At 38.6% G+C, this 16,889-nt stretch overlaps 1 protein-coding gene across 1 annotated transcript in view; it reads right to left on the reverse strand.

The window, feature by feature from the left end:
- wwox (WW domain containing oxidoreductase) overlaps nucleotides 1-16,054 on the reverse strand; it is a 171,572-nt gene extending 155,518 nt beyond the window's left edge. The window contains exons 1-5 of the mRNA XM_061035077.1: nucleotides 15,821-16,054; nucleotides 13,983-14,047; nucleotides 13,381-13,438; nucleotides 13,090-13,259; nucleotides 585-691 (exon numbers count right to left, since the gene is read on the reverse strand). Of these exons, the coding sequence (XP_060891060.1) occupies nucleotides 585-691; nucleotides 13,090-13,259; nucleotides 13,381-13,438; nucleotides 13,983-14,047; nucleotides 15,821-15,927 (507 nt within the window). The 5' untranslated portion in view covers nucleotides 15,928-16,054. The remainder of the gene's footprint in view (nucleotides 1-584; nucleotides 692-13,089; nucleotides 13,260-13,380; nucleotides 13,439-13,982; nucleotides 14,048-15,820) is intronic.
- Between the last annotated feature and the right edge of the window lie 835 nt (nucleotides 16,055-16,889).

The following is a 16,889-nucleotide window of genomic DNA, read 5'->3' on the forward strand; positions in this document are numbered from 1 at the left end:
TCTTTTCCCTCCCTCCCTCCCCCCCTCTCTCTCTCTTTCTCCATATCTGCGCTCAGCACTCACTCTCTCCGTTTTCTTCAAGTCCTGCTCTCTGTAATCAACCCAGTGCTAATGGCTTATTCTTTCTGCTCCAGCACCCACATTCCACTTGTTTATTTTCCCACACTCGTAAATCTGGGGGACGTGTCACAAAGCGCGACGATATTAGAGCAATAATCTCAGGTAATTATCAGATGCCCTCACTCACTCCTTTAGCTCCCGCCTCCCCCCCCCCCCCTTCTTTAACTTCCAAAACACCTTTTTTGCTTGTTTTCACACCAACATTTTTTTGGCTGTAGAATGAAGATAGTCTGTGGGAAACTAAATAAGAATACTTCTACTTTTTTTAATTGAGGAAAAAAAATGTTTTCTTTAAAAAAAAAAAAAAAAATCAGAATCAAAAGTTGTATACGAGAAGAAAAAAAAAAGGTGTACTTTTCATGGAAGTTATTGGCATTGCGAGGCTTTTATTTTGAAGGGTTTCATGCTTACAGGAGGCCTTTTTTTGTCTTTTTTAAAAAAAAAAAGATTTCACTGCCACTTACCCACTCCTCCTGTATGAGGTTCGCCGCCTTGCTGGCCCGGGACAGATTTCGACACGCCAGGATCACATGGGCGCCGTGGAGAGCGAAAGTCCTGGCCGTCTCAAAGCCTGAAACACGATCATGAAAGACAGATAAGACAAGGACATGAAGTGAATAAAAGAATGAGAGCCAGCAGTGCTTCAAAAGATGATTTTTTTTTTATTGAAGATAACTTTGATTCTCAGGGGTTTGAATCTAATGGTGGGGGGAGGGTGGGGGGGAGGGGGTTGGGGGGGTGCAAGTTGAAATCCCCATCAATTTTCCATATAATTCCTTTCATTGAGAAGCCCAGTGGTCTGGTAGAGGGAGTTAATCATTTCTCTCTGAAGTGATGAAACTGATTGAATTATTACAATTATAGACTTCTTCCCTCGTCTTAGATCAAGTTCGGGGATCTGACCACAAGTTCTTAAAGAAGGTAGCTCTCCATGCGCCGGGTTAGAAGGAATGAGGTCGGCTGTTAATCATGTTGCTAATTACGCAGTTAATAATGAAAAACACGGCTCATAATAAAAGGAAACAATCGAACAGACATGACATTCAAGCTGAACCTTGCACATCAAAAAAAGCCTCCGATAAGGAATAATCCTCCAATGAAACGAGGGCCGCAGATACACACAGAATTTATCAGCGGGGAGACTTCTTCATGGCTCCATCCAAATCATGTAGTCACGATAAAAAGTGACAAAAAGTGAAGATAGAGGGAGGAGAAGTTCATTTCTTAAATTACAAGTCTAAATGGGTCGTTTCAGCCCATAGGTTGACTTCATTCACCAGATTAACTGTTTTCCTCTTTTTTATTTATATTTCCTTCGACGTTTACTATCCTTCAAAGCCTTGAGAAGTTCAACAGTGCCGAGTGAATCACATTTCTCATTCCCACATCTACAGTAAATACAAACCCGGAGTCTGCTGCGCTGATTGACAAACCGACGGGCACAATAATTGATTTTGGCAAAAGACGGGTCTGAGAGGCATCAGAGTTTATCAGAGGGTGGATTAATATGAACTGTAATTAGATTAGATGTCTTAATCTGATTTTCATTAAGAGCAAAACTGGGAGGCCCTAATTGTGAGGAGAGTGTTAAGGACTAATATCTATTAAAATTCAGAATTGGAGACAGATTCGAAAGCCCTCTCTGACAACTGAAGCATGGAATTAAATTAAATGACACCTTATTAGGTGCAATGGAGGGAACTGCGGCTGCGAGAGCGCCGGATCATTTTACTCACAGGAAATGGAAATGAAAATAAGAAAAATATGAAACAAGCAGGCTGGAGTAAACATGTGCTTGGAATTTTGAAGGCTGAAGCAGCCGGCTAAGAAAGTAAATTACATTAAATCTTCTTAGTGACAAACATTTGATAGTTTAATCTTCATAATTAAATTAAAAGTAATAACGTTTTCTAAAATGCAAAAGATTTATGGATGTCTAGTAGTGCATCTTATTCAATATTGGTATCACAGAGGGGGGCCATGTTTTACAAGTGCTTTTTTTCAATTGACTGAATTTATTTATTTTAATAGGGACAATGCAATTTAACATAATTTCAATACAAAGCATGAAACTGATGTGCTTCATAAAGAGTGTATAGATATTGCTAATTTCCAACTCGTGTCCCCGGTTGGGCCTTTGTGTAAACAAACAGATTAAAATGTACATAAAACCCCATAACACGATATGAGGATACATTAAATACATGTACAACAATACAAATGCTATGAACCAGTTTAAAATAAAGTTTTAAGATATTAATTAAAAGTGCTTTGAGCATTTCACCTGTTTTGTAAAAGATTTTAAGACTAAGATTAATTTTATTTCAGGTGGTAATGTGTTCCAGAGTTTGCAGCCTTTGATGGAGAAGGCTGATTGACCAAATGTAGATCTACGATGTTGTATGCTACAGTTTCCATTCACAGTGCTTCTTGTTACCCGGTTTCCGTCCTGTCTTTGAACGCATCTGGAGAGAGGTTCAGGGGCCAGATTGTTGATACATTTGAAAACAAGTTTGAGGAAACATAAATGCATAAAGCTCTCAAAACTGAGTAGATTGTGTTTTTCAGTTTGTGATTAATCTGATAATTATTTTCAGGATGAATTGATTCAAAGCCAAAAGTGATGCTCACAAACTGCTTATTAGTTCAAAAACATTTTTTTTCTTCCTTATTTTAAAAATGCCAACTCTTAGGCACGGTTGGCCTAGCGGTAATGACGGGTGCCCCATGTACAAAGGCAATAGTCCTCAGCGCATTGGCCGTGGGTTTGAATCCATCCTCTGCCCTTTTGCTGCATGTCATCCCCCTCTCTCTCTTCCAAACAATTCCCATCTCTCTTCAGCTGTCCTATCCAATAAAGGCAAAAAAATATCTTTAAAAATAAAAGAAAAAAAGACAACTTTAAAGAAACCAGGAAATATCTCATATTATTGCTGAAAGAAAAAAATCACCAGAACTATTAATCAATCTTCTAAATATGTCACTGTTGATTTTTTAACAGTTTTAAAATGACTGATTTAATTAATTAATTGATTGATTGATTGATTGATTGATTGCAGCGTTAACAGCAGATGAAAGTGAAGAGCAGCTATGAATTTAAACTTGATACACAGGAATTTAAAACCATCAGCCATCATTTAAAATCTGTTCTTGCAGCCTTTATAAATTGGACATGGAGTGTTCGCTGCTGGAAAAAAAAAAACAACAACAACAACAGGACACACTCACTTGTTGTGTGTACACACCATGAAAGTGAAATTAATCGACGCCAGTGTTTTCCATAATGGAGAACAAATTAGAATATGGCAGCGACAACGGCAGCAAACAGCCGAGCTATGTATTTCCTGTGACAAATAACAAGGGCTTGACATTAATTGTGAAATAACGAGAGTGGCGTCGCTGTAACAGAGACTCCCCGCCCTCGCGGCCGTGTTGCTGGTTGAGAAGGGCGGCGCTGAAATGAGTTCCTGGTCAGGTGTACAACAGTGAAAAGTGTTTCAGTAGTGTGCGTTGATGCTGGAACATGACGGGGGGTCAGACAGGGGAGGGGGGGGGGGGGGGGGGGTGGTTCTCCAGCTCTGAAGGATCGACAGACGCCATGAGCTGTTTTACAACACACACAAGGCCTGAGTATTATTCTTTTGCCTAATGAGACAACAAAGTTTTTTTTTTAAGATTTATTTTTGGGCTTTTTGTGCCTTTAATGGAGACATAGGACAGTGGATAGAGTCGGAAATCAGAGAGAGAGAGAGAGAGAGAGAGGGGAACGACATGCGGGAAATGAGCCACAGGCTGGATTCGAACCTGGGCCGCCCGCTTGGAAGACTACAGCCTCCATACATGGGGTGCGCGCACTAACCACTGCGCCACCATGAGACAACAAAGTGTGAAAAAAAAGACTTTGAATCTTTTGGTTGTCAGAACAAAACACAATTCAGCTTCAACTTAGAGCCGATGGTCGTGTGCTCGTTCGATGTCAACATTCACAACATGACAAAAAATACAGTAACAGGCTCAGTTATTGTTGAGAATGTGTTTTTACTGTAATGTAAAAAAAAAAAAGAAAATGCATAAAAAATAGTGTAAAATGTCCATTAAGCAGTGAATGCTCTTCATGCTACATTAGGATCCTGGCCCTGCTGATATCCCCCCAATAATGAGTGTGATTTAGTGATTTCACGCTTTGTTTGTCCTCCCTTGGCCCACCGCCCCCCTCTCTGGAACCCCCCCCACTCTATCCCCTTGTACACAGGTGTATTGGCTCAATGTAATGAGATCATTACCAGCCTCGTCAGTAAACGTGTTTATTTGGCAAACGGAGCCGCCTGCTCCTGCTCTCTCTCTTGATCTGCATCCAAAGAGGCATTTAACTAAAATAAGCTCCCTGGTACAATTGGGCAAACAGAAGTCAATTCAGATCATTACAAGACCTGTGGGTAAACATGTCGAGTTCCCACAATCCCCCCCCCCCCCCCCCCCTTTTCACAGAGCTGAGTTTAGCTACACAGTTCATGAACAGACTTCCCATCAGCTCAAACCAATGAATTATCGGGCTCCGCTAACTGTAATGCCCAACGTAAAAAATATGTTGTTGTGTGTTATATTTCTGAAGCTGTGAATAAATATGATGAATATGTGACTGTTAATTATTCTGTTTATGTCTGCACATCTCTGACTGGTTTCATTTGGTTCAGTCAACCTGATTTATGCATCAAAATGTGTCTGTTGGGTAGATTCATTTATCTCTAGTCCCTCTGCTCCTTTAAGAAAAAGCTAAAGACCCAGCTCTTTCATGAATACCTACTAACTTAATGATGATGGTCTCCATATTATTGATGATGATGATGGTAATGACGATGGTTTTTGTTTGATAACGACGACTTATAAGATGGTTTCTATACTGATTAGAGCTCTCAAGAACTGCCCTCAATGTTGTGCTTTGCCTCTGGTCACTTCCTGTCAGCACCTGTGTGTCCAATCAGACTCAAAGCTGATCGTTTGCTCTTACTGACATTGTTCCCTTTTTTCTAGATCCTTGCTTGTGTTGTTCTTACTCTCTGATGTACGTCGCTTTGGATAAAAGCGTCTGCTAAGTGAATTGTAGAATTTAGGCTGATTTAGATTAAAATCAAGCTGCAGTCCCCGTCCATCTGTTCCCATGATACACTGTCTAAATTCCATCACTTTAACATCAAGATCAAACCGCATCTTAAGAGACGAGTCGAACGCGGTGGACAATTTCTAATATCAGAAATGGTAAAGTAGTGTCACAATTCAGAGTATGAAATGTAGGCACTATCAAATCTTCTTAAAGTTAATGGGATGGTCGGTATTCTTTCTGCTAGAACTCCACATCACCTTTATTTGTATACATGTCTGTATATGGGCACAGTCAATGCAGGGAAAAAGGAGGAAAAGCTGAAAAAAAGTACAGAAAAACAAGTTTTATGTTCACAAATAAAAATGGCAGGAAGAACACAAAACATATCTGAACCTGCAGCTTGTTCTGCGATGAGAAACATTTAAAGCTCATGTATCCAGATGTGAACCCTGAGGAATCTCTAGAATTTAAACCAACAGCAGAATTGTATGTAAGTGATTTACCGGTTTTCACAGCATTGATAGTGATATATATTATATAGATAAAGACGCTGACATTTTTTTGTGTTATTTATGCCATGTGATGCCTGTATCATAAGAGACGCTCGTTCTTTTTTTTAATTTGTTCGCTCCTCTCCTTTCTAGATTATATTAGCAATACTTCTGCTACTAATCCAAAATGTTAAATATGTGTATATTACAGTGGTGGGATTCAACACCAGGTGGGCTGCAGTACGGTGGCTGGGAAGTGCAAAGCAAAATTAGAGTGGGAAAAACAATTTGAGACAAATTTACATTTTGAAAAACTTTTTTCACATTTTGTTACTTTTACCAAGAACACCACAAATTTACATTTCATAAAACAAATTTACAACATTTTAAACACTTTTACCAGTCTCCAAACAAATTTACAAATGACAGAATTTGACGGAAAGGGAATGTACCAAATGCAGGTAGTGACCCGGAAGTGATTGAGTGAGGGGTCATTTTGTTTGTTTTGGCGGAAACTTTGTTTTTCAAAATGTAAATTTGTCTAAAATTTTGTAGAAGTGTTTCACATTTTGTAATTTTGCTTTGTACTTCCCAGCCACCCGCAGGGGTCAATAAAAATAGATTTTTTTTACTATATCCGTTCTTTTTTTTGCTTTAGAAATGTTGACATTCATGTAAGTGGATATGTATTGTCTCCTATTAATGTGAGCCCACTTTCCCATAGCGTTTGTGAAATGAAACCTTATTGGTAAGTATGTTATTCTACTCACATATTTTGAGTTCAGTTGTATGATTTAAAGATTTGTATGGCCTCAGATCATGTAAGTGTTCAAATTGTGTTGAATGGCTCCTCAAAACTTTTTAATGGTAAAGAAAAAGAAATGTTCTTACAGCTCAATGAACGGAAACTATTGAGTTTTTTAAAAGATGGAAATAGTGAACACAGCCTGCCTAACTCCTGTCTCTGCTGCTGCTGCTGTCTCTGTGTATTTTTTTGGTCCCAAGAATTGAGAAACAGCACAACTCCCCCCACTCTTTTCTGACTCTTTAAGATCCCCTCTAATTCCCCTCCATTAGTCCAAGAGGAGGGAGATGTCACCCCAAAAGTGGGATGTATGGTTAGTAATTACAGCCCAAGGTTGAGCTGTTCCAGGCCAGAGCACTGGAGTGGTTCTATTACCCCTCCCTGTCCCATTCTCCCTCCCTTCTGCCCCCCCACCACCCCCAACCGCACTGCTGTCTCGCCATCCATGCAGCCCCCTATCTGGTACCCCCCCTCCCCTTCTCATCGTCTGACCCTTTAGTGTCAACCTCCAACTCCCTACACAATCTCTCATCATGGCCTCAAATCGCATTGTCACCACAGCTCACCTACAAACCTAACACACACACACACACACACACACACACACACACACAAACACACACACACACACACACACACACACACACACACAAACATGTACAAACACACACACACACACACACACACAAACATGTACAAACACACACACACACACAAACATGTACAAACACACACACACACACACAAACATGTACAAACACACACACACACACAAACACACACACACACACACAAACACACACACACACAAACATGTACAAACACACACACACAAACATGTACAAACACACAAACACACACACACACACACACACACACACACACACACACACACACACACATGTACAAACACACACACACAAACACACATGTACAAACACACACACACACACACACAAACATGTACAAACACACACACACACACACACACAAACACACACACACACAAACACACACACACACACACACGTACAAACACACACACACACACACACACAAACACACACACACACACACGTACAAACACACACAAAATCACAAACATGCACGAGGAAAAACACAGACTCCAAATGCCCGCTCATGCACAAACATCTTCTGAAGTATTGGGGCTATTTTCATCGCTGTCCCCATCATGTAACTTCCATCCCCTCATCATCCGCAGACTGTAAACTCAAAGGTCTATAAACTACTTGACTACACACAATAACCCAGGACCCTTCCATTTTTTTTTTCCTACAGCCCTTCAGTACATATATGCATTCCATCCTCTCTCTCTCTCTCTCTCTCTCTCTCTCTCTCTCTCTAACCACTCCACTTCTATTATATTAAAGCTGTAATCATTATTGAACCCTTCTGGCCTCCAGCAGAATACTCTCTGCATGTAACACCAGTTTTGGGGGTCTGCATAGCAAAATCTCATCCAAGGTTAATAAAGTTAAATAATTTGACTAACCAACCAGAACTGCTTCTCATTACGTCGCCAATAAACACATTCATCAGAGAGGACATGAAATGCCCGTCGAAAAAATAAAATAAAGCTCTCCTTCGATTTTCCTCGGCGGCATCAGGAGGAGACGGAGCAGGACACGGGCCGGGCCGCACACACACACACACACACACACACACACACACACACACACACACACACACACACACACACACTATCAGATGTGTGAGTATAAACACAGATGCACTCTGGGATGTCATCTAAACCACAAGCAGCCACTCAGAGATGCTCAGAGACACACAAGGCACCGCATGCCACCCTCACCAGGAACATCTTTTTATCCATCTAATTCCTCCCACTATGAATAATGCATTCCCCCCCTTCTTACCCAGGCTCAGGGTTTTAACGCATCGCCGCGCGGGTCTTTAAAAGGGGGGGTCCTTATTCATAAACAGCAGTGCAGTAAATACCGGAGCTTTGCAGCCAATTTAATGGCAGTTATGCTTAACAAATCTGCCTCAATCTAATGATCAGCAACAAAGCTAGGCTACAGGTTTAATCTGCGCACAGAGGCTCCCCCGGCTCTGCGACTCACTGAATATGCTTAGGGATCTCTCCATCCAGAAAGAGGAGAGCACCGGCCCTGACACTTAATCCTCCCCCCAACACAACACTAGGGGATCAACACAAACATGGAACAATGTTAGTCTTTCATGAATAAGAATAACATTCAAAGTCCTAAAACACTGGCACAGACAATGAATCGAGATCCTCAAACATTATGAAGCGGCTCTCTTTACAAATCCTTTTTCCATTCCCCCCTTTCTGGACGGGCGGAGTTTTTCCCCCCTGATTCACAATCCCGGCGTTGACCCCTGTGCCTTAAAAAAAAAACCGACCTCATGTGGGGATGTAATGCATGCATATAGATTGAGGGAAGCTTCTACAACAAGCTCAGAAGGGGGCCAGAAAAGTTCAGATTAGATTCTTAAAACATGAGACAGAAAAAAGAAGAAACTGCAGAGGTAGAGTAAAAAAAAAAGTTTTTTCATCCGGTTTATTCTAATCATGTTTTGACTATAATAGCCGAGGAATAGAGATGCAGTTGTAATCAGAATCAGTCTTTCTGTCATTCTGTTCAGGGATAAAAAAAAGCACATGGAAGACAGATGTGCCACCTGAATGTTTGAATGTGATACGGAGGGTCAACGTGTTATTTCTGACTGCATGCTCGACACATGTACTGCTGACAACGTGACACCTGGGAGACTGATGCTGCTCCCGAGGTAGTAGCACACATATATGTCTGTACATAAAAAGGTCCAAGAGGAATGTCAAAGGGTAAGATTACTGTGTGTGGCAGGAAAGGGCAAAACTTTTCTTTTTTTTTTGCCTTACAGAAAAGCTATTTTTAGGAAAAGGTTTTTCACAATTCAGTTTGAAGATTTGTGTTGAGAATTTTGTATTTTTTAACAACGTTGGGCGCTCGTTTTCTGTAAGGGAATAAAGTGTGTTTTTTTTCTTTTAAGTCAGTGTCAGTGGGTTTACAGACATCTCATGACAATGGCCCTTTAAGGACAACTGCTCCATGGACCCCTGGCCCAGTAAATAACCTGCGAGTTAGTTGATAGGAGGGGAATTAGAGCCAGAGCAGGAGTGTGTAATGGGGATGGATAGGAGGCTCAGGCCTGGGTCAAAGCCGCTTAGGAATCAATGTAGAGGTACAGGTGTACAAGCACAGGTCTATAAGAGTAAGAAAACCTTTAAAAGAGGAGGGGGGGGAGAAACAAGCCGCAATCATTCATTTCCATTATCACAATTAAAAATACCACTCGACTGCGTACTGGTTGTTAATTTACAAAAGAGAGCAGAGAAGAAGAAGACTAATGTTGTGAACCGAGCACAAAGACAAACTGCATTTACTGAATTAGCCTCCCAGCCCTGCAGCTAAAGAGCTTCAAGGCTGGACACAATAAAAAAAGCGAGACACTATGACATTTCATGCACAAATAAACTCATATATGCGCCTTTCATGTTCATGTGCATTAAGGACTAAATCAAAAGGGAGAATGTAAATGTGCTAATTAAATAATAACCCACCATCACTAATAAAAATGTCACATTTCCTGTGAAGGGAAGAAGCAGTGAAGGAAAATGGAAATAGCCTTGACACTTGGATTAAAACACTATTGATGCCATTAAAATGCTAAGTGGGTCCAACCAATTGGCATAACCGCATTTCACTAGTGGAATGTCAAAGAAGCACACGAGTAGTAGCAATTACTATTAGAATACAGTTAATTATGGCCGCTGCATATTTAATATGTGGTGAGAGTAAAACAAAGGTTATGTTAATATGGGTTTATTAAGCATTCACACTCTATAAAAAGGGCCTGTGGGGTTGAAGCTATTGGACGCTTTCTTTGGAGAAAAGCTGCTTCTGCTTTTTTGTTTTTAAGATGAACACATTTTTTATTATTTTCTAAATACATTGCAACAAATCCTAAATGTGAATTGTCCTCTTTATTATATAGTCTTTACACTTAACACCAGCACATGTTCAGCAGTTAATATGACAACGTTGAAGGCTTCAGCATGGACCTCCCTTGCCCTCTTGTGGTGAAGCTACAGCAGACCTCTGACTTCATTCATCACTATTTTTCTTTACTTTGAATCAAAAGGTTAAAAAAAAACAAGCCTGAAATCAGAGTTAACTGTCGTGTGGACTTTTAAAGGAATTGCTTGATGATGCCAAAGTGTTGTCACTTTCTCCGCTCTCCAAAGATCTGTGAGGTAATGATGGAGTTAAGACTACAATGTGCAGAAACACTGTTTAAGTTGGTACTCCCAGCTTGTTTTTGTTTTTAATCAATTAAAAACCTAAAAAGACAAACATAGATCTGATGTGTGATTTGGGTCTTTTTTTTTTTGTTGTAAGTACAGGATGATTTAAGTGCTCGTCAAAGTCACTCAAAGATGATATCCAGTTAGAGGTTTAAACATGTTTGAACTTACATCAACTCTATACAAAAAAACAAAGTTTAAGACTCTCTTTCTATCTTTCAACATTATTTATTTTTGTACTGGACTTTGGCCGCTCCTCCTCTTTGGGTTATGTTTGTAATTACTTTGATTAAATGGGTTCTTTGGTTACTTTCATGACATGAATCAAACCACCACACACTGTAAATGTTCTTAAGATTATCTAAACTCATTCTAGGGTCAATAACTTAATCATGTTAATACTGTATTATTATTATTATCCTCTTCATCTGATACCAGTCTATGCACACCTTTAAAGTAAACACTGCAAAAACTCTCTACCTCCTGTAAATGAATCCATTGGATACATAATTACATATTTCTATTATCATCTTTATCTCAGCATTTTTATTTGTCTTATTTAGTCTTCTCTAGTCTTGTACATATAGTCTCTCCTTATTTTGTGTTTATTGTTGATATTTATTATTATTATTATTATTATTATTAATAATAATAATAATAATAATAATAATACATTTTATTTAAAGGCGCCTTTCAAAACTCTCAAGATCACCTTACAGAGCAGAGATAAAAACAACAAAATAACAACACAACAATAAAATTAAAATTAAAAACACAAAAAACACAAATGTACAGGATGTAAAGGAGAATGATCAGACTGAATATGCCAGTTTAAAAAGATGTGTTTTGAGATGAGATCTGAAAATGGAGAGAGAGTTTAATGTTGTACTTTTTGTACATTAAGAGCACAGTTCACCAAAGTCAGATTCCTTATGTGTGTGAGCCAAATAAAAGATGATTCTGATTCTGACATGAATCTGGATTCAGAACTATATCTCAGTGTCTTTCTTTCTAAATGTTACATTACTGTGATGTTATTGAGGACTTTATTTTTTTATATCTATGTGCAGTTAAGCTGGGAATCTACAGTATTTAGAAACATTCAGTTGGCAGTTTGTTCTAATCTGAGATTACAACCCTTTAGTGCGTGTTTAGTGTGGGATTTGTTCAAACTAAAAATCTTTTAAAAATTTAAGAAATGGAAGACATGGACTGGCTCTGCTGCAGAGGAGGAGGACGCTACCTTCTGTTGACTCTCTTTGGACCAAAGTGGACATTTGACACTAAATATAATATCATTTTTCTTAAACATATGTGCCACAATGTGTTCGTTTTACTTTCCTTGACTGTGTTTGGTCTTCAATATAAAAAGCAATATTATTACAGATTTGAACTTTAAATGGAAAAACTGACTAAACTCTCTCAAACTTTACTGAAAACGTTTGTTCATAAGGTTGAAGAAAACTATTTGATTTTTTAAGTTCATACATATTTATATTTGTAATACTTAATAATAATCATTGAGTATTTGTATGATACAGACATAGATAGATGGAAGAACACATTAAGGTCAGGAAGGCATTTAAGTTCACGAGTGTCTTTGTTCAGTCAAGGTCCCCTGGCCGATGTTAATCTATCCACTGCAGCGCTGCAGCTCTGCAACATCTTGTGATACATTCACAAGCAATTACACTGCTGTGACTTTCCTCCTGATAAAGGATTTGAATATAAAGACAATTAACGATTTTTATGTTTATTTGATTTCCCTCACGCTGTCATTATCTCTCCCCAACAAAGCGGCAAGTCTGAACAAATGGCAGCTACTCGCGCTAATTTAAACTAAAAAAGAAAGAGGAAATACATTCGTTTCCAAAACCATTATATAGTGAGCCCGTGCATTTGCCGGCTACAAATGGACACCATTCATTACAGTTAACAATGACATCCAATTCAGCCCAGCTAATGAACTTCAATACAATCATGTTCGGTATTAAGGAGTGATTTGTTGAGTCTAAGTGTATCATTTTGGGGGCTAATGTTGATGAATGTCTGGATGTGGAGAGATGGGGGACTTGCAGAGATGCTCTCGTCAAGCAGGCTTGTCCTATACCCTGATGCAACATCGCCATCTAGTGGCGTCATCGCAGAAACACACCTAACTGCATGACGTCCAACAAAGCTAAAACACAGAATTATAGATCAGGATTATTTAGAAACTCACCAATGCCAGAGTTGCCTCCAGTAATGAGGACGACCTTGTCAGAGAGGTCACGACCCTGCAGGATCTCCAGAGCAGCGGTGTTTCCGTCGTAGCGTTTCGGCTTCACCGACACGTCCTCCACTGTGAAAGCCTGTCGGGGGTCAAAGTATGTGGTGCGCTTGTTGATGTGGCTGAAAATGATAAGGGGGAGAAACAATAGGATGTTATTTATACACTTTATTCTGTTTTGTTATGGTCTATCACATCCAGAGAGACAAACATTAGCTTTACTCAAAAGTAAAATCCACTTACTCAACATAGATGATCTGTCCTTTTTCATCAGTTTCTTGCTCCCAACCATACGGCAAATCTGTGGGAGAGGAAATGCAGTTTGTTTATACCAGGGAGATAAATACCTCGCTGTAGAAGATACTTGCATATTGAGCAAGAATATCTATTTAGTATAAAGCTAATAAAACATTTTTCGCAACACAGTAGGAAATAAAAAGTTTTTGCCTACCTGCCAATGTGACTGGTGGATTCAAAGATCTACCAGTCACTGTTATGTTTTACCCACCACTTTGTTTTAAGCAGCAGCAATATGTAATATTTTATAATCAAGCTTACAGTATTCAAGTAAAAGGCTATTAAAGAAAATACTGACGTGAGGAGGAGGCGGAGCTATGTGAGCCTGCAGGACCACCCGTCTCTCCTCAAAGTCAGAGCGGACGATGAAGCTCAATTTACATGTTTTTTTTATGTCACATTACTTTTTTTATCAAATTCACCCGTCACTGCAAAAAAAACACCCGTATTTGGCGGGTGATGGGTGCTAATTTCCAAGCCTGGTTCCCAACCTAAAGAAATCAGATTTACACATATGATACTAAAAAAATAAGTGAATAAGACCAAACCTCCAGCACATCGCTTTTTCTTTCCCGTCTTTGGGTGTTCCCATTGGGTCTTCATTTCATCATGGCTGGTGGTACACAAACAAAGGAAGATTAAACAAAAATAACCACATTGTACCCCCTGCTTTACCTCGTGTGTGTGTGTGTGTGTGTGTGTGTGTGTGTGTGTGTGTGTGTGTGTGTGTGTGTGTGTGTGTGTGTGTGTGTGTGTGTGTGTGTGTGTGTGTGTGTGTGTGTGTGTGTGTGTGTGTGTGTAACCCTAACCCCTAACCCTGCTTTATATAAATTCAAATCTTAACTTTATTGTATTGTCTTTTTTTATCCTACTACGATTTTAAATATTCTTCTCTTATGTATTAATTTTAATATCTTTTTGCTTTTATGAGTCGTATTTTATTTTTTCATTTTCATACATATTTTTTAATTCTTATTGGTGTGCATTAGTCTCTCAATGATTTTATAAACTACTTTTTTGTCAATAACTTTTCTGCACTCTTGTAAAGCACTTTGAACTGCAATTTAATTTGTCTGAAAGGTGCTTTATAAATAAAGTTTGATTGATTGATGTACCCGGCCCAGCATCAGACAACGTAGATTTGCCAGCAATAGCCAATAACAGCTCATACTCATCAGTAATTTGGTTTATAATAAACACAGACACAGAGAAAAAAAAGCCAGAAAAAAACAGATACAAACCCGTGAGATAACACAAAGTAAACAGCATAATAATGAAAAATAATCCAATAAAAGCTTTTGTGATACTCTGTTATAACAACAGCAGATTAGACAAAACATTTCAAAGCAGTAGAGAAAGAGTTATAAACTATGGACACATGACATATACTCCTAAAATAAAAAAAACTAAGAGTAGGAACATAACTCTAACAATGTTTGGCATCACATATTCAAAACTGACTTTAATACGTTTAAAATATAAATGAAAAGACGATTTTAAAGACAGCTAGATTAATTAATACTTTAGGATTTAATTGTTTCATATTCAAAAAGTTAGCCTAGCCCTGTCAGGTTGGGCTTTTGACCTCATATAATCAGCAGGTCCTGAGGAAAGCTAGGGTCATACTTGTGATCCCAGATCACCCACTTCACAGTGAGTTTGACCTTTGACCCTCAGGTCGTCGTTTTAGAGCTCCTGTGAGGAAGACTAAAAGACTCCAGGTCTCATTTTTACCAAGTGCAATTAATATGTTAAACAACATTTAGCTATTTGTTGCTCTTTTTGCACTTGAATTGCACATTTGCACACCTCCACTTTGCACTTTATTAACTTGAATTTCCATTCTGGTATGAGCTCTTCACTGATTTTATTGCGCTGTTTTTATTTGGTTTTATATTTTGCTGTGTTGTCTGATAATTCGTTTTGGTCCATGTTTTATGGTGATGTTGTCCTTGTGTTTCTTGTCTTATGTGTGCTCCTGTTGCAAAGCAAATTTCCTCTTGTGGGACAATAAAAAAATCTGAATCAGAATCTGAATCTGAGATGAAGTTTTGCCTCTCAATTAATCATTTAAGAGCTTCTGTGTTACAATACTGCAGATACCACACAACTCCACATTTTAATTATTATAAATCATTTCATACTTTATATTTTTCTAGTAATATTTCGCATTAAACCTACAATATTTATATCGCTGTATAGTAATGTATGTTAGCTCTTTAGATATCATGTCATGTTTAAACAGGTGGAGTTAGCATGCGGAGCTAGCCTCTAAATCAGAACTATGGTCAGAACATTATAATCATTTATGAGGCTGTGAAAAGTCTAAAACTGACGTCGTTAACATTGTTAACATACTATATAAACATTTAGAGATTGTGCTTACTTTGCATAGTAGACCCAGCCATCTTTAGTAGACCTCTCTTCCCAGCCGGGAGGTAATTCATCCTCACTGTCTGTATCGTCCATACCTGCGTATTTTAGAGCCGACATAACTTTAAATAAACTGTGACTACAAACAAAACACCATAAAGGAATATTTGCTTTAACGAGTGACTGTGACTATCAAGAGTACAGCGCAACCAAGAGCGGTGTACAGGCACTTCCGCAACAACACTATGACCATTGCCGCAGTGTCTTATGGGATATTGAGGCTGAACACTCGTTTGGCAGTTTGGCAAAACGGTCAAAGGTCGATGTCGTGTGATTTAATATTTAAAATAGGGTTATTGTTTGAAATAGATAAAATAATGTGAGAATATTATATTTCAAACCAACCAATGAGGTGAAAATTAATTTAGGAAATGTATTTTAAGCTTTCTCTTCACTGAGGGTTATGCCTTCTAAGCTACTTTACAGTTGACAAAGACAGGATCTAAGGTATTTTAAATCCGACCATTAACCCATCAGGGCCTCCCTCCACCAACTAAACACTTAGAAATGATAACCCCACAAATGCCTCAGATTGTGACTGAATTCATACCTTCATTAAGACATTTTGGAAACAGCCCATGCCATAGTAAGAAAAGAAAAGAAAAGCCTTACTGGCTGAATATCAAGATTCAAGATTTTTATTTGTCATGTGCTCATACAGATGTGCAGTGAAATGTAAAGACTGTTCCACAAGGCCATGCAATAACACTCAAATTATTAATACACATGAATACAGTAAAAATAAAATATAATGTAAAATTTAAAAAATATATATATATTTGAATATACAAAATCTAGAATAATGTAAACAGTGTAAAGCGTCAGTGTGTAAAGTGTCCAGGGTGTCAAAGTGCAATGTGCAGATTGGAGTGTCACATTGCTGCTTGATTTTTAGGGTCAGCTAAACACTATTGACCTTATGGGTACCATAAAATAGATGTTTTTTGGGGTTTTTTTGTGTAAACTTTGAAGAACTTGCCCTCTGATGCTATCCAGGCAGGACCCTCTTAATATTAATACTA

Source organism: Labrus mixtus, chromosome 4, assembly GCF_963584025.1.
Source record: "Labrus mixtus chromosome 4, fLabMix1.1, whole genome shotgun sequence".
NCBI classification, from domain to species: Eukaryota; Metazoa; Chordata; class Actinopteri; order Labriformes; family Labridae; genus Labrus; species Labrus mixtus.